The sequence below is a fragment of the Dendropsophus ebraccatus genome, chromosome 14 (assembly GCF_027789765.1).
Source record: "Dendropsophus ebraccatus isolate aDenEbr1 chromosome 14, aDenEbr1.pat, whole genome shotgun sequence".
NCBI lineage: Eukaryota > Metazoa > Chordata > Amphibia > Anura > Hylidae > Dendropsophus > Dendropsophus ebraccatus.
Genome location: NC_091467.1, coordinates 40,610,876 through 40,629,672, shown reverse-complemented (window position 1 = coordinate 40,629,672; position 18,797 = coordinate 40,610,876). Strand labels below are relative to the sequence as shown.

Here is an 18,797-nt window from a genome sequence, read left to right as displayed (position 1 = left end):
CGACAGATTGCACGTAACCCCCCAGATTACCCGTAACCACCGCACGTTGCCCATAACCACCGCACGTTGCCCGTAACCACCGCACGTTGCCAGTGACCCCCTCCAGATTGTCCGTAATCACCCCAGATTGCCTGTAACCACCCCAAATTACATGTAACCACCCCAGATTAGCTATAAGCACTTCACTCTATCCGTAACAATTCTAGATTGTCTGTAACCCCTCCAGGTTGCCCCTAACCACCGCAGGTTGGGCATAACCACCGCAGGTTGGGCATAACCACCCCAGATTGCCCGTAATCATGCCAGATTACATGTAACCCCCCAGATTGCACGCAACCACCGCAGGTTGCCTCTGATCACCGCACGTCGCCTCTGACCACCGCACGTCGCCTCTGACCACCGTACGTCGCCTCTGACCACCACACGTCGCCTCTGACCACCGCACGTCGCCTCTGACCACCGCACGTCGCCTCTGACCACCGCATGTCGCCTCTGACTACCGCACGTCGCCTATGACCACCGCACCTTGCCTCTGACCACCGCACGTCGCCTATGACCACCGCACATCGCTTATGACCACCGCACCTTGCATCTGACCACCGCACCTTGCCTCTGAACACTGCACCTTGCCTCTAACCACCCCAAATTGCCAGTGACCCCCTCCAGATTGCCCATAACCACGCCAGATTACAGGTACCCACCTCAGATTACCTATTAGCACTTCAGTTTATCCGTAACCACAGCAGGTTGCCTGTAACCACCCCAGATTGTCCGCAACCACCCCAGATTGTCCGTAACCACAGCAGGTTGCCTGTAACCATACCAGATTGTCTGTAACCACAGCAGGTTGTCCGTATTCACCCCACGTTGCCTCTAACCACCCCAGGTTGCCTCTAACCACACCAGGTTGCCTCTAACCACACCAGGTTGCCTCTAACCACACCAGGTTGCCTCTAACCACAGCAGGTTGCCTGTGACCACCCCATGTTGACCGTAACCACCCCAGATTATCCGTAACCACCCCAGATTACCCGTAACCACCCCAGATTACCCGAAACCACCCCAGACTGCCCGTAACCACCCCAGACTGCCCGTAACCACCCCAGACTGCCTATAACCACCTCAGACTGCCCGTAACCACCTCTAGATTACCCGGAACCACCCCAGACTGTCCGTAACCACCCCACATTAGCTGTAATCTAATTTTTTTTATTGTATTTTAGTAACTGCGCTATTCTAATACATGTTACTAGCTGCGGTTTTGCTCCAGCAAATTGGCGCTCCTTCCCTTCTGAGCCCTGCTGTGTGCCCATACAGTGGTTTATGCCCACATATGGGGTACCTTTGTACTCAGGAGAACCTGAGTTACAGATTTTGGGGTACATTTTTTATCCTGTTCCTTGTGAAATTTAGAAATTTCAAACTAAACCAACATATTTTTGGAAAAATTCAAGTTTTTCATTTTTACTGGCCAATTTTGAATACTTTCCTCTAATACCTGTGGGGCCAAAATGCTCATCCTACCCCAAGATGAATTCTTTTAGGGGTGTACTTTCCGAAATGGGGTGACTTTTGGGGGGATTCTATTCTGTAGACACTACAGGGGCACTACAAATGCACCTGGTGCTCAGAAACTTCTTCAGAAAAATCTGCAGAGAAAATGCTAATTGGCGCTCCTTCCCTTCTGAGCCCGGCTGTGTGCCCATACAGTGGTTTATGCCCACATATGGGGTACCGTTCTACTCAGGAGACCCTGCGTTACAGATTTTGGGGTGAATTTTCTCTCCTGTTCCTCGTGAAATTGAGAAATTTCCAACTAAAGGAACATATTATTGGAAAAATTCGAGTTTTTCATTTTTACTGTCTACTTTTGAATACTTTCCTCCAATACCTGTGGGGTCAAAATGCTCACCACACACCAAGATGAATTCTTTGAGGGGTGCACTTCCCAAAATGGGGTGACTTATGGCGAGATTTTACTCTACTGACACTACAAGGGCACTGCAAACCCACCTGGCGCTCAGAAACTTCTTCAGCAAAATCTGCATTGAAAAAGCTAATTGGCGCTTCTTCCCTTCTGAGCCCTGATGTGTGCCCATGCAGTGGTTTATGCTCACATATGAGGTACCGTTGTACTCATGAGAACCTGCGTTACAAATTTTGGGGTACTTTTTTTCTCTTTTTCCTCGTGAAATTGAAAAATTTCAAACTAAAGGAACATATTATTGGAAAAAATTTGAGTTTTTCATTTTTACTGTCTAATTTTTTCTTTCCTCTAACACCTGTGGGGTCAAATTGCTCATCCCACCCCAAGATGAATTCTTTGAGGGGTGTACTTTCTAAAATGGGGTGACTTATGGGGTTTTTTTCTCTCTGCTGACACTACAGGGGCACTGCAAATGCACCTGGCGCTCGGAAACTTCTTCAGCAAAATCTGCAATGGAAAAGCTAATTGGCGCTCCTTCCCTTCTGAGCCCTGCTGTGTGCCCATGCAGTGGTTTACGCCCACATATGGGGTACTGTAGTACTCAAGAGAACATGTGTTACAAATTTTGGGGTGCTTTTTCTCTCATGTTCCTTTTGAAAATGAGAAACTTTAATCTAAATGTATATATTATTGGAAAATTTAAATTTTTCATTTTTTTACAGCCTAATGGTGAATACTTTCCTCCAGCCCCTGTAGGGTTAAAATGCTCATTATACCCCTAGATTAATTCTTTAAGGTGTCTAGTTTCCAAAATGGGGTCACTTATGGGGGTTTCCAGTATACAAACCTCCTAAATCAACTTAAAATAAGAACTGGTCCCTAAAAAAATCAGTTTTGGAAACTTTCACGAAAATGTGGTAATTTGCTGATACATTTCTAACCCCCGTAACACCCTAAAAAAGTAAAATATGTTTATGAAATGAAGCCAGAATAAAGAGGACATATCGGTAATGTGACTTAGTAACTAATTTATGTAATACAACTTTCTTTTTTTAGAAGCAGAGAATTTCAAAGTTCATACAATGCTAATTTTTTCAATTTTTCATGATATTTTGATGTTTTTCACAAAAAACACACAAAGTAGTGACCAAATTTTGCCACTAATATAAAGTGCCATATGTGACGGAAAAACAATCTCAGAATCGCTAGCATACGTTAAAGCATCACTGAGCTATAAGCGCATAAAGTGAGACAGGTCAGATTTTGAAAAATGAGCCTGGTCTTTTAGGTGCAAATAGGCTTGGTCTTGAAGGGGTTAAAGTGATTGAAAAAGCACTATGTTGTAATCACTTTTCTTCTTCCTGTTCTCCCAATTTTCTGTAACTAATACAGCCCAAAACCACTTTGTCTAAGACTCCATTTAAACTTTTTGAAAGCCCTTGACGTTGACGAGTGTGTTATGTATTTTTGGATTTGATCGCAATCGTCTTTTTTAAGAAATTTTATGTTTTAAGACCAGAAATTCTCCCATAGAAATGAATGGCCGAATGTTAAAGGGGTGCTCCAGCGTGGGGGCACTTTTTTGGGGGGACCGGGGAGGAGGTGGCTGAAATAAAAGACGTCCACTTACCTCCCCGGTTCCAGCGGCGGGTCCCGCATCACGGTGCCCGGTTCCCGGTCGCTTCCGGGTGTCTGACGACGCCCGAGACGCTACGTCTCAGGGCCGCTCAGCCACTCAGTGAAGGGAGGCGGGATCCGAGCGGACTTCAAACAGATCCCGCCTCCTTCACTGAGTGGCTGAGCGGCCCTGAGACGTAGCATCTCGGGGGGCGTCAGACACCCAGAAGCGGCCGGGAACCGGGCACCAGAGCGTCGTGATGCGGGACCCGCCGCTGAAACCGGGGAGGTAAGTGGACGTCTTTTATTTCAGCCACCTCCTCCCCGGTCCCCCCCAAAAAGTGCCCCCACACTGGAGCACCCCTTTAAGAAATTCAAATATCACACGGTACAGCCCTAACCAGCCAATCACAGCACAAATGCAAATAGTTGAAATAGTAGCAGCCTATAAAAACTTGCAGGTCCTTCGTTCAATGCCTGACCACATTCAAACTCACATGTCCCCTATTGGACAATAGAAGATGGCAGGTCCTTATGATTTTGCCTCTCTGATCTTAATACAGATTTCATGGTAACCGAGCTATTTTCTTTACTGTTGTAAGGCCTCTGTGGATGTCACTATTAAAGGGCCATTATCAAAGTCGCTCTTAAAGGTCTGGTTCTGAGTTAGCTCTTAAATGGCGTTTACTGAATTTGCTCTTAAAGGGACAGTACGAATTTGCTCTTAAATAGTTCAGCACTAAAGTCGCTAATGAACACCGATAGGAACACTGCCTACCCTTAGCGGGCCAGCGCTATGAGGACACATGATGAAAATAAATGTCATGGGTCATTAAATGGTTGAAGGTTCTCTCAAAGTTGCGCTCTGAAAGTCACTGTTAAAGGGGCACTCTTTTCAAGTACCATGTATTTTCTCCTGGAAATGCAAATCTAGTTATGATTACATTTCCTCTTTAGCTACTCAGTAACATTGAGAGATTCTGCCAAAAGTTTGGGCTCAGCAACATTGCATGCATACACACAAACATACATAGACTATGTGATTAACAAAGATTAAAAGGTTATCCATAAATGAAACCATGTCACGATTGTCCCAGAACTAAGCGTTTCCTCTCTAAGCTTTAGACAGCATTGTTATGGCAAAGTCATCATTTGCTGGAGTTTATTGGCCTGCGCTCTAGAGTCCTATCAGAACCCGGATGGATCATCTGGCATATACTGTGAATTTGTGTACTGAGATTTGGCATTACCTGTCACTCTGGGTATGGTTAGTCCAATATATTCAGCTTTATTGGATTTCATAAAGTTGCTCTTTAAAGTTTTGCAGCACTTGAAAAAAGGTCTGTAACAAAATTTGTTTCTGATAAATTGGTTATAATCATTATTGCAGGGGTGATCGCTGGGTCCATCGCTCCTCCTGAGCTTGTAAAGAAATGTGCTACGGAGACTGCCATGAGAAACATTTTGGTGAGTTGTGTTAACGTTTAGTAATTTGATGCTTAGATCAGAAAGAGAGAGAGTAAGTGTGTGTGTGTGTGTGTGTGTGTATATGTGTGTATATATATATGTGTATATATATATATATATATATATATATATATATATATATATATATATATACATATACATATATATATATATATATTTATATTGGTACCTCTGTTCTCGAACTTAATTGGTTCCGGAGGGCAGTTTGAGAACCGAGCAGTGTCTTCAGATAAGAAACAATGTAAATGTGTTTAATTTGTTCCAGCACCCACCAATAATTACCTACAGTACCCATATGTTACATTAAAAGGTGCCTAGTTTAATCACTACAGTACAGTACAGAACAGCACTATACTGTACAGGACATTATAGAACAGCACTATATACTGTACAGTACATTATACACAAGAAACATTCAACAGAACCAGCAATTATAGTACAGTAGTCAATATACGAAGAAAAGAAAATGCAAGGGCACTCACCCATATGTGCAGTAGTCTTTATTGTAATCTTCTTAAAACATAGTTTAGCAGACGGCGAGGACGCCACACACCTTCAGCAGACAGCTGTTTCGCGATATTCGCTTCATCAGTCGGACTGATAAAGCCAATATCGTGAAACAGCTGTCTGCTGAAGGTGTTTGACGTCCTCGCCGTCTGCTAAATTATGTTTTAAGAAGATTACAATAAAGACTACTGCACATATGGGTGAGTGCCCTTGCATTTTCTTTTCTTAGTATATTGAGTGTGGAAGTGCTATACTGCCGTTCAGCAAGTGAGCACCATCCTGCATAGCAAAAAAGAGTGAATTACTCCACTCACTCTACTGTAGATCCAAGCCGCATGGAGAGAGTTTTAGTGCCGGTGTCTGTGACTTTGCAAATAGGATAGTACAGTAGTCATTAACTCCTCACTCATTCTTTACTGTATAGAGTTCCCCCCATCCCAGCCCTGTAAGTATGGGATATGGAGGTGCACTGACTGTACTGCTACTGTACTATATATGCACTCCAGCAGTCTTATACAGTACTGTACTGTATGTGAAGCCTCATCAGTGCTTAACTCACCAGGTACAACCCACCATCCACGCTCGCAAAAACGTTCAGATACTGAGTACTTTAAGACTGGGTGCCCAAAAGGTGTTTGAGAACCGAGCAGAGTTTGAGAACCAAAGCAAACTTTCCTTAAAAATACAGTTTAAGTTCCAAGCAGTTTGAGAATAATCCTCAATCACTTGTGTACTCAGAATGGGTCATCCCTCCTCAATTTGTTTGGGTATTTTTTTTTTTAGTATTAATACATTAAACAAATGTGTTTTTTATAGGGGTGATCCTCCAAAAGAAAAAATATACAATGCACAGGTTTAACAGTCAGTGAAGTCAGCAAACCTATACAGTATACAACTAAACACAAATATTTAAAGACTTAAAAATCACTTTTAGGGGGCGCTCACATGTACAGGGCAGCAGATTTGATGCAGATCTGCAGCAGATTTGATGGTGCAGGTATCAGTGGAACTAAATGACTGAACACAGCATCAAATCTGCTGCGGATCCTGTACTTGTGAACGCATCCTTAGGCTATGTTCACACAACGTATGTTTTGCATAAATCACATCCGTTGTTGCAATTTGATACAACGGCCATGATTTATAGAAAACATACGTTGTATTGGAACGAATGGAATCCCGGCCTGAGCGTATACACATAGTATACACTCCGGCCGGGATTCCATCCGGCTGCACAAAAAACTGACTTGTCAGTTTTCTGCGGATGCTATTCATTGAATAGCGGCCGCACAATACGTGTCAGTTCATACAATGGAGTGTGCGGTGGTGAATTGGGATGCGGGCGCACACTGGTGCTCCCACATCCAAATTCACCAGAAATGAAGATCATCCGGCCGGTACCGCAGGGGTTGTATGCAGTTTTGCTTTCTCTGCAAACTCTTGGCCTATTAGCAGCTGGTGGCCTAAGAGCAAAAAGATATTGGGGGACATTTATTAAGTCCGGCGTTTTCTGCGCCGCACTTAAAAATGTCCCTGCAGCTCCTACGGTACAGAGATTTATGTAGAGGCGTGCTGCTCGAAGCCAAGTGTTATTTCAGGTTTATTGGTTTATGGACATTGCATCTGGAGATTAAATCATTATGTGGAAAGCGCTTTGTTTATGTACAGGGATTATTTGGCCAGCACTGGTCATGATATTACATTGCATTTGTATTAAATGAACTTAGAAAAATAAAGTCTTAACCCTTGGTGCAGTTTGCAGCAGAACAATATATTTTTTTTTATTTAAAAATGGCATATTGCTACATGTACCTGTGGTACATTCACTTTAAAGTAAATCTGTAAGCTGCAATCCACATTACAAACTGATGACACTGTTAGAAAACAGTTAGGTTAAAGAGACACATTATACCTTTCAGACAGCTTTCTGTGCTTCCAAAATGTAGAAAAATGCTTTCATTCTCTGATACAAAGTGTCAAAGAGGCTTTCCGGAACACGTCCTCGCTCCCCCTCCCATCCCTATCAATGCTTGGTTGACAGCTGAAAGCTAAGCCACAAGCTCGGTCATGTATGGAAGGGAGATCAAGAAGGAGTTACTCTAATGTATACCTGTCGTGCGGACCACTGTGAGATCAGTTTAAGTCCCCATGGCGCCGAAAAAGCATTTGATCATAATGCGCGGGACCACTATTCTGCTGTAATGGGGGTCACACGCATTACATTCTCATGCAGGTTTGTCGCTATGGAAACCAGAACTGCTGTCCACAATGTGGATTTCACTGCTGATCCGGCAGTAGTCCTCATGACATGTACACTTTAATTTTTACACATGATATTGCGTAGAAAGAAAGTATTCAACAATTGTAGGTTTGAGCTGCCTAATATCTAGTCCCCTGGTCCAGAAATTTAATGCATTTAACCCCATGAATGTTGAGACATCGGTAATATTACATGCCCAGGAAAGATTTAGGGTACGTTCACACGTACCACATTCGCAGCGGATTTGACGCTACAAGTTAGAGAAATCCGCTGCGGATCCAGTACTGTGCATTTGAATGGGTCCCATACACTCAGCGTGTACGGGACCCATTCAAATGCACAGTACTGGATCCGCAGCAGATTTCGCTGCTAACTCGCAGCATCAAATCCGCTGCGGATCTGGTACGTGTGAACGTACCCTTAAAGGGAATTTTACTCTACATGTGGGAATTTTGAGTGAATACAGGAGGTTCTCAATTCAGGATCCTCATCAGTTTTACATAATGAAGAACCCTCACAAGTAGCCTCTAGCCTGTCTAAGTATAACCCCCCATTTATCTGAATGGGGACAATGTAATGCTTCACCTGTCACCTGGGTTTGTGCTGAAGGAAAACAGCGTCTCCTCACAGATAAGAGCTAACCGCTGTGGGCGTCACAACAGAAAAACACTAGTGATATGTTTGTCAAGGGACCATTCTAACAAGTAGAGATTTCCAAAGCAAACAACCCCTTTAAAATAATAAGTGCTAGCAAAAATTGACAGGTTATGTGTGATTCAGGAGGGCAATCTGTTTGTTTTCCTAACCTGCCGATATGTTCCTTTTGTGCACAGGTGCTGGGGATGAAAATAAGTTTCTTACCTTTATCCTATGTGCTGTTACCTTGAAGCTTGTAGCTGTATCGACAGGCTAATATTGCCCTGCCGTATGATTATCGAGCCTTGTATAGCCTCTGTAAGGGAGCACCAGCCTAGCAGATTGCTTACAGTGTGGGGTCTGGCCATGTATGAATGAATTATAGAATTCACAATTTATTTGATTCCTCTGAAAGAGTCATTTTTTTATATTGGAAAATTGCTGAGGATGTCATTTATATTTTATAATTACTATTAATATTCTATTCTACATTTTTACTATTTTTGGTATTGTGTATTCATAAGACTGGATAGTAGTAAAGATGGTACCCATTATGACAGCATAAGTATGGAATGTGGTGTTCTGTTGGATTGTAGGTTCATAGACATTTTGAGGGATATTTATCAATGGTGTTGCGCCTTTTTTTGTGAATATATATTTGGTATTGCACCCATTTTTTGGACTAAGTTTTATTTATGAACCAGTCTTCAATGGGTGAATTATTTTTAGATGCCATCTTTTTTTTAAATCTGCCTATTTTAGTATTTGCCCAAAAAATTGCACAATCCAGGATTTCTGCCCAATTTATCATGTGCACAATTTATATATATATATATATATATATATATATATATATATATATATATATATAATATAAAAATATATATAACTGGATCAGGCTTATTTCTGGTCAGTAGCAGGTGAATATTTTTGGAATTTTTTTTCCCTATTAGCACTTTAGCACTATTTTTAGCCAGTCTGATAAGTGCCATAAATCCTAGAGAGATAGATGCATTCGAATCTCATCTGGGGTATACTGATTCTCATTAAAGAGAACCAGTGGTGTATGTAGACTTGTACCCTGCTCTATCGGAGGAAGAGCAACAACGCCCCCCAATACATACTGGTTTGGTTAGTGTGAGACTGTTTCCTTCTTTTTGGAGATGAGTCAATCTGCATGTTCTCCAACACATACACTATTGAGGAATTTTGAGTAAAGTTATGTCTTCATTGGAGAAAAGCAGACCATTTAATATCTGCTTCCTCTAATATAGAAATGTATTTTATTCCTAATAACAAATAGAGCTAGTAAGAAAAGACATTATATAAGATTTAACATGCACTTAACATGAGTGTAAAACACAAACAAAAAAAACTTTAATTTTAGTTCACTTAACTTTTTTTGTTTTGTTATAGCGAACAGCATTACATTTTACAGACCACATTCTGAAAATTTGTCATAAGCTATATATATATTAGTTGTATAACTCACTGTACATAATATAGAGCACCCTTACATTTATGGGTTCCCAAGTCAGTATTTTGGTATTTATAGTTATTTTATAGTTAATTGCAATAATGATGAACAATAGTTGTTGTAGTTGCTGTATATATGGCACATATATACCAATACTATTATATTCACTATATATTATTATTATTAGCAGTTAGATTTACTTTTTGTTTGCAACATGTTTCCTCATTTTTGCTAGAAGTCTCAGCTTTATTGTATTGCTTATGAGAAAGAAATGCCTAAATGTTTATATATTGTATGTAGTATGCAGTACATGTACATACCTAGTAGGTCACATAATTAAAAGTGCAATTGAATTTAGCTGATCACATTAGTACATGCATGCAGGATGGTGTGGCTTGATAAATGCAGGTTCAGAATGGCACACATAGACATATCAGATGACTCGAATCGAAAGGGGAAGAGATTCTGGAAGGTCCAATAGGTCAGTAGTTTGCAGGTCCTCAGCATCACAGTCTCCAAGACTGCCGTTTGGTGCCTGTTGAAGTGGTACAGTAGTTAGAATTCCAGTAGTTATAAAGTGCATATTCTTAAGTGATAATTAACATGGTTACTTATATTGACAGTGGTATAAACAGTGTTTATTGCATAATACATGCTTTATTGGTCCCAGTAAAGAAAGTGGCCTACAAATCCTGAAAACATTCATAAGTATCACAGCATTCCTTTTGAAGAAGGGAAACTGTGTTTGAACAGTTGAAGGCAGACCATATAGCCATGGTGGGTGCTTTCAGGTGCAGAGGTAACAATGATCCTGGAACTACCTTCAAAGCGATACTGTATTCACCAACCCACTCCCCCAACCGCTGGTACTGTCCGTTTGATGAGAGTAGGTCCGTCCCGGTTGTGTCTTTTAAAATGTGCCCGGTGCCTTGGTTAGGGTAAAAAAAAGATCTTTTGATCTGCAGCAGCCAATGTGGCATCGCATAGAGCATGGGTCTCCAAACTGCAGCCCTCCAGCTGTTGCAATACTACATTTTCCATCATGCCTGGACAGCCAAATCAGCCAAAGTTTTAGCTGTCAAGGCATGATAGGAATTGTGATTTGGCTAATGCTGGAGGGCCGCAGTTTGGAGACCCATGGCCTAGAATGTCTGTGTCCTAGGCCTGCAACGCCTATGCTTTCGTCCTCCCCACCCTCGTCATCATTAAGAACACCACTTGCAGGATTTCTCCTATTCATAAGCTGCTTCGGATTGTTAAGGCATATGAGCACTGTTTAGACAAGTGATAAAGAGGAGAATTCCTGCCATGGGGTATTCCAAACGATGAGGAGGCAGGCCCAGGGCACAGACACTCTAGGCCATGACACATTGACTCTTTTTTTGTTCCCTAACCAAGGCACCAGAAGCATTTTAAAAGATATGGTTTGTAAAGACTTATGGTGCGTTTACACAGAGAGATTTATGTAACAGATCTTTGAAGCCAAAGCCAGGAACAGACTATAAACAGACAACAGGTCAAAAAGTAAAGACTGAGATTTCTCCTCTTTTGAAATCTACGCCTGGCTTTGGCTTCAAAAATCTGTCAGATAAATCTTTGTCTAAACACACCACAAATTTTATTACACGGACAGTTTGGGGAGGGGGGTTGTTGGTACAATATCGCTATAACATGCTTCTCCCTGTTTGCACTGATCACTGGGGTTTCAATGAGGCAGCATTCTGTTACCTCAGCAATAAATCGATAGAATGGTAACTGCCATGAGGTGAAGAAGCATCTCTTCTCCCCATATTACACTCCCTGGCCACTGTAGAGCTTTACAGTACAATAGTAACAATATAGGGGGGCAGTTATCAGAACCTGTGCAGGGGAACAGGGAAACAGTTGTCCTTAGCAACCAATCAGATTTTCATTTTTTTTTTTTTTTCATTTTTAAAAAGGCCTCTAAAAATTAAACCTAGAATCTGGCTGGTTGCTATGGGCAACTGTTTCTCTGTTCTTCTGCACATGTTTGATAAATCACCCCCCATAGGTCTTTTTTTTTTATATATAGCTTCAACCTATTCACACTGCCCAAACTGCCTATTGTGCTCCTTGCACTCTGAGGCTATGTTTACACTACGTATATTTCAGTCAGTATTGTGGTCCTTATATTGCAACCAAAACCTGGAGTGGATTAAAAACACAAAGGATCTGTTCACACAATATTGAAATTGAGTGGATGGCCGCCATATAACGGTAGATAACTGCCATTATTTCAATACAACAGCCGTTGTTTTAAAATAACAGCAAATATTTGCCATTAAATGGCGGCCATCCACTCAATTTCAACATTGTGTGAACAGAGCCTTTGTGTTTTTAATCCACTCCTGGTTTTGGTTGCAATATGAGGACCACAATACTGACTGAAATATATGTAGTGTGAACCCAACCTTTAAGGCTATGTTCACACAATGCATTGTTTTTTACCAGAACGGCTGTTGTTGCTGATTATAACAACAGCTGTTCTTGTCAAAAAAGATTACACTATGTTGAATCCTATGTGGAACAGTTGCCGCTGTTCCCTTATGGCCGTGGAAATAATATACTAATTATAATTATTTCTGGCCGGCAGACTGTGAACAACGGGGGAGCGCCTAAAGGCCCTGTTATTGGCTACTCCAGCTAATGATTGTTTGGTGTAATATGACATATGAAAAGGCCACGATCAGCCAACATGCATGATGTTGGCTGATCATGGTCTTTAAACATGTTGAAAAATTCTAATAAGTCAACAATGGTCTGCTGTTTGTCATTCCATGCAATAGGAACAACGGCAGCAGGACACTGCTGACTTAAATGGGCAGCCTGGATGTCCTAAGGATCGTTCAGGTACTGTAGCTCCTTCCGCTGCTCCCCTTTCGTGGTCTGTGTGTCTAATAGCACAGGCAGTGAGCCAGGTAGTGAGCGCTGAGTTGACAGTTTCTTTCATGGCCAATGACATTGAACATTGTGATTAAAAGAATCAGGAAAAAAATTCAAATAGGTCACTGTTGCCTTGAGCATCTTGTCTTCCATTTCTCTGGATTAAATTGCTAGATCTATGATAGGTTAGGGAAAAAAAAAACCACTTCTCAACATATAGAACTAGTACTAAGCATAGCTAACCACATACCATTTGACTAGGTGTCTTCTAGTCATACAGTCAGGATACCTCTTTAATGACGGTCTCCCTTTCGAGATTTCTTTGCTGGCTGTTTACAGCCACGGAAAGCTCCTGCGTCTCTTATCTGTTGCCCTCGGAACTGAGCTGGGCTAGCGCAAGTGGCATCTGGGCGAGAGCGACTACTGTCCATCCATCTATGTTCAAATAAATAGTGTTAGGTTTGGATTAGAGCTTTGAGACTCAGGGTATTTTAATAAATTCAAGCATATTACACAGACCCACCTTCTCACAGCTGCCAGTTGACAGGTACAGTGCCAAGGGTTATTTGCCAATGTCATATTTTGCAAGGTAGAAAATGGGGCGTTGGCAGGAAGCTGGCTTAGCTTGTTTCCTTCAATATTAAGCATCTTAAGGGTTGTAGCTCCAACAAAAGCTTTTTCTGAAAACTAAACCAAAAATATGTGGATTTGGCTACTATTTGAGGAACAAATATTCCACCTCTTCCCTGCTCATTACAAACTGTCCACATCCTTCTCTTACCCACTTCTTGGGCTCCCAACCTTTTCTTGACTTGAACGGGAATCTCACTGGAAATTTCCACCCTCGATTGCAAGCTGCCCTGTGAAGTTACTTAGAAGCATCAAGTAAACTCTGGCATACTTGTAGTTAGTATAGGAAAGAGGAATACACCAACCTGCTCATTCATAATTTGTGGATCTTTCTTTCCCTGACATAGCATGTTATGGAATTCAATAACTTCTACAGAGAGCTGCTCTATGTTCACTTCAACTTTTTTTTACTAGTCTGAAATGAGCAATGCAGATCCCCTCCTCCTAGCCTTGGAGTCACAGACAGGGATTGCTTTGTGAATCAGAGAGACACAGACGCTTATGAGACATCTTGTCAATAAACAGACTTATTTTGGGTAAAAAAAAATGTTCTTTCCTTAGCAGTATAAAGAAGAGTATATAGTTTGATTGCACAATAGTAAATCTTTCATAACATCTTATATATAGCATAGTGTTGGACATATATCTCTCTGCTTTAATCCTGCATTTATGTTTTTGTAACCTATAACATTGACTTGGTATTGGCTGATCACATCTGCAGTAACATCTTAACACTAAGTACCCACCTTCTCCAGACCCATTTGGTCCAGGGACAGTGACTCCATATATCGGCCAAAGGACTGGAAAGCATAGTCAGGGATGACTTTGATCGGGTTTCGGGATATCTTGAAATCCTCTACTACCCTCAGCTTGCTGACAGCAGCTAGTGGGTAAGTACTCAGCTGGTTTCCCTGTATGTGGAAGATGGCCAGGTTTTCCACTTCATCCAGAGATCCTGGATGCAAGGTGGTGATCTCATTCTCAGACAAGTACAGCCACCGCAGGTCTTTGGCACCAGTGAAGGTCCCTGGTTTCACTTCCCGGACCTTGTTGTTGTTCATTTGAAAGATGAAAAGGTTAAAAAGTGGTGACAGCAATCCTTTGGGTATCTCAAGGATTTTGTTGTGATCCATATATAAATAAGTGAGCTCAGTCAGTTCATCAAAGGCACCAGCACCTATCACACTGATATCATTGTGGGATAAATAGAGATAGACGAGTTTCTTAAGACCTCGAAATGCCCCATTGGAAACCTCTCGAATTTGACAGTGCTGCATGTGCAGGGACACCAGACCTTTCATTTCTTTGAAAGAATTAGGAGCTAGAACTGGAAAGAAATTTTTCTGTAAGTTTAGCAGACGAGTCTGTTCCGATATCTTTGGAAGCTTAGTTAACCCTGCGCTGTAACAGATCACATGCTGCAGGTCTCCTCCGTGACAGTGACAGTTGGTGGGACATGCCTGAAAAATTGGATATGCTGTAGCTAGTATGGTTAGGATGAGAAAGAAACTGAGGTGTTCCATAGCGAGCACAGAGCACTGGCAGTGTGAGCAAGACCTTCACACACAAGCCTATTTATATCATATTGAAAAAAAAAGGAGACAGCGCCAAACAGTGATGTGGATGAGGCAGATTTTGGGAGGTGAGTGTGAAGTTAACCCACTATGAGAAGCAGAATGTGAACCTTATAAATCCTAAGGCAGTGAACTGAGAAGTACCTGTTAAAAGTAGTTCTCTTCAAGAGGCATAGAAATGTTTGAAGAATTTTAGCGTTGCAAAACTAACAACTTTCGGAATTTGTTCATTCCCACCCTTTCCTCTGGATATCTGATCTCAGGTCTGCTTTTAAGCTCAATCTTGTTAGACTTGTAGAAAAAATATACAATTGTAGTTTCATGTATTTTATAGCATTTACTATCTGTAGTTAAAGATCACAAAGATAAACCCTATGTAGTCTAGTCGTGTTACTTTATAGTTTCTGTCCTCTCTTCTGGTGACAGTAGAAAGAGGGCAGGGGGACAAGAATAACACATAACTGAAAGATCAGACTACACAAAGTTTTGTTTGTAGTCTGGAACCCTTGACAACTATAGGATTGCATAGGAACTGCAGAAACAATTGTTATGTGTGTGTGTGTGTGTGTGTGTGTGTGTGTAAGTAATATATATTATTTATTCTATTTATTTATTTTCAGTTACATTTTTTTAGTGTGTATAAATGACACATAAATAAAAGGTTTGTTCTACTGTCATATTAACAGTTTACATAAAATGAAGAACATGTTATTAAGGTATATAAATCTACGTAAATGCTTCAAATTTTTCCATACAGGAGGTCGCCCAAAATCGGTCACACAGTAGTTCACTTGAGCAAATGTTCTCATACGTAATGTTGTATACAGGAAACAAACTGGAAAATGGCTATGTTGCTTCTAATTTACCTCCTTAACAAGGGAGCCGTTTAGCAGTATTTGTTGTAATGTAGTATGACTGCAAAAGGTTTATTTCTTTTGAGTATCTTAAATAAGATTTTGTGTCCCTATGGTGCAGTTTTAGTATAGTAGAACCACAAGTTAAAGAGCAAGAAAGTTGTTTTCACAGAGATGGCACTTGAGCAGGGGACTGTCCTGATGTATTGCAGTACCCTGGCATAAATTGCTGCTGCCTGTTTATGTAGGAGCTGGGTATAGCCAATGCTTGGCTAGCAGGAGACACTTTCTTGGCAATAACTTTATTTATATTTTCTATTAAAAGCAGCTTGTGGGCTAGCTGTCTGGCTCTTAGTGTTTAGATGACTGGCTCAGTGATTCTTTTTTAGTGTTGACTTGTCATTTAAGTGAGAATGAATTGCATTACTTCAAGACTTACACCTACTGTTACTTCATGATCTGCTAAAGGGCAACATTTCTGGGGGTCCACATGTTTTAACTTCCAACTCCCTCCTGCCTCTTGATTGACCCACCTAGTTTCAGAAAAGACTAAAAGACCTGCTCTTCTCAAATCTGGCAGCCAAGATGTGTTTTGGAAAATCCCCTAGATCTCTCGTGAAGCTGCCACATGTCTCTTGCTTATGAGACAAAGGTGGGCCATCTGGAAAGCATCCAGGAATATATATATGGAGTGAAATGGAGCAGCCCCTAAAATATGCACAAACACGGCCCCTGGACAGATGTTTAACTCCTGCCAGTCTGAATGGTCCTGGTCTCAAAACTGTTCCTTCTTCATGTTCCTGATCATATGACCACAACGACAGCCTAGTTATTATTATTCTTTATTACAGATTGGATACGGAACAACCGAAAACAGCCCCGTGACTTTTGCAGGCTTTCCTTTTGATGAACTTATTCGAAAATGTGACACTGTAGGCCATATTATGCCCCATACTGAGGTGAGGCAATCTCTAAACTTTTTAACAGGCCTTTCATGCCTGAGCCTTCTCTACACTAACACCGTTTGTTCCTTTCAGGCAAGAGTAGTAGACACCAACACAGGCAAAATAGTCCCATTAAATACTCCTGGTGAGTTGCAGATTAGAGGTTATTGTGTGATGCTGGGCTACTGGGGAGATGAAGAAAAAACCAGAGAGACGTTTACTGCAGACAAATGGTACAAAACTGGGTAAGTGATAACAGCTGGATTACTCTTGGACCAGAGGACACTGTTTTACATTCATTTTTACAGTTTACATTTAGGCTGCATTCACACGTCCCGTCAAATTGTCAACCACAGACTATTGAAGTGAATGCAGCAATTCACATGATCCCGACAGCAGAGATGACGGTAGAGCATGATGTTCTCTCCTGTAATTGCATCTACTACTCACCTACTCCCCTGTGCTGACCAGCGTACATATTCACCAGAAGTAGCCGGGACTACGCTGCCTTCTTCTCCCAGCAGCGTAGTCCAGGCCACTTCCGGTAAGTGCTTGTAGCCAGTCAGCACAGGGGAGTAGGTGAGTAGTAGATGTGATGACATCATGCTCTCCTGTCATCTGCAGCTGGGGGGATCCATGCCGGGCAGTGGGGGGCTCCGGTTAGGGGATCCCTGCCATGATCCTCCTCCAGATCGTGTGAATAAGTCCTTAGACATAAACTATGCCCTGTACAACGTGCAACGGCTTTAAAAAAAATCAATCGAACAAGTACAAAAATGCATTAATCTGCCAGAAGGAATTTAGCTAAAGGCCCAGGTGCAAGAGCTTTGCATAGGTACACCTGGTCGCTGGCAGTGTTCTCCATTAACTTTTGTAGCTAGTGAATGGAGAATTTAGGTACCTGGGTAATACAAATAATCAGCTATAAAGAAGCCAAATTCAGTGGACCACATAGTATCTAAGCAGATAATTTTAAACAACATATAGGTTAAGCAGAGCAGAGGTTATTATAATATTGATAAAAAGAGTCTTTAGACATCCTGTTGTGTTTACGATGGATATACATTTTCTACAATAAAACTATGAAGCATTTATGGTGAGTGCAGAGACTAAATTTCTGCATTAAAATATTGATGGCCTATACTGAGGATAGGCCATAAGTTTTATAAAGCTGAATAAGCCTTTGAACATTTTAGTCTAATATGATGTTGTGTTCTCTGTACCAGAGATGTAGCTACATTGGATGAATATGGATACTGTCGGATTGTTGGGCGCTGTAAAGATATGATTATCCGAGGGGGTGAAAATATATACCCAGCTGAAATCGAACAGTTCTTGCAAACAAATCCCAAAATCCTGGAAGCTCAGGTAAATGGTGAAAAATAGACAAGCAGAGGTCATTTACACAGGTTAAAGAGTGAAAATAAAATTTTTGTGTTGTTCTAGGTGGTTGGGGTGAAAGATGAAAGAATGGGGGAAGAGATTTGTGCTGCCATCAGAATCCGTCCCAATGAAACCATTTCTGCAGATGAGATCAAACAGTTTTGCAAAGGAAAGGTGAGTGGTTCAACTGCACATAGAAAAAGCCTGACTTCAGTCTGGGAACACAATGTACAGCATGTACAGCTTTTTCGTATAATATTACATATACAAACAGCAGGGAATGTTCATTTGCACTTTAATAATGTGGTGGTCTATTGCAGTACTCGGCCAGTGATGGTATTGTCATGACGCCAGTGCTAGTTCAAGCACACAGGTGTGATGTTGGTACCTGCTTTATGTATGGCCGGTTTGTACTGTTCCGCAAAATGGTCGGTGACCTGCCGGCCTGTGATGGGTCCCTTGGGCTCTTGTCACGGTAGTCCTGAATGAAAAAACTACTCGCCCTGACTACCGGTACCGCCACCCACTGAAAGGGGACAATGACCCAAGTGTATAGTGGATGTGTATAGGTGCAGGTGTAATGATGACTGAGTCCC

General features: G+C 41.5%; 2 protein-coding genes across 4 annotated transcripts in view; one reads left to right on the top strand and one right to left on the bottom strand.

Moving 5' to 3' along the window:
* The window catches only part of ACSF2 (acyl-CoA synthetase family member 2), a 75,323-nt gene that overhangs the window by 39,684 nt on the left and 16,842 nt on the right, over nucleotides 1-18,797 (top strand). Inside the window, exons 10-14 of the mRNA XM_069951679.1 lie at nucleotides 4,935-5,011; nucleotides 16,726-16,833; nucleotides 16,912-17,063; nucleotides 18,045-18,186; nucleotides 18,265-18,375. Coding sequence (XP_069807780.1) covers nucleotides 4,935-5,011; nucleotides 16,726-16,833; nucleotides 16,912-17,063; nucleotides 18,045-18,186; nucleotides 18,265-18,375 — 590 coding nt within the window. The remainder of the gene's footprint in view (nucleotides 1-4,934; nucleotides 5,012-16,725; nucleotides 16,834-16,911; nucleotides 17,064-18,044; nucleotides 18,187-18,264; nucleotides 18,376-18,797) is intronic.
* Nucleotides 9,338-14,984, bottom strand: CHAD (chondroadherin). 3 transcript variants are annotated; one of them, XM_069952356.1, is made up of 4 exons: nucleotides 14,193-14,984; nucleotides 13,340-13,503; nucleotides 13,067-13,251; nucleotides 9,338-10,447 (listed from the first exon to the last, which is right to left on the bottom strand). In XM_069952356.1, exons 1-3 carry the CDS (start codon nucleotides 14,967-14,969, stop codon nucleotides 13,110-13,112), a joined length of 1,083 nt encoding a protein of 360 aa, XP_069808457.1. In that variant the 5' UTR covers nucleotides 14,970-14,984; the 3' UTR covers nucleotides 9,338-10,447; nucleotides 13,067-13,109. The 3 variants fall into 3 exon arrangements, with proteins under 3 accessions (XP_069808457.1, XP_069808458.1, XP_069808459.1); XM_069952357.1 differs by having other exon boundaries at nucleotides 13,106-13,251; XM_069952358.1 differs by lacking the exons at nucleotides 9,338-10,447; nucleotides 13,067-13,251 and adding an exon at nucleotides 13,598-13,676 and having other exon boundaries at nucleotides 13,414-13,503.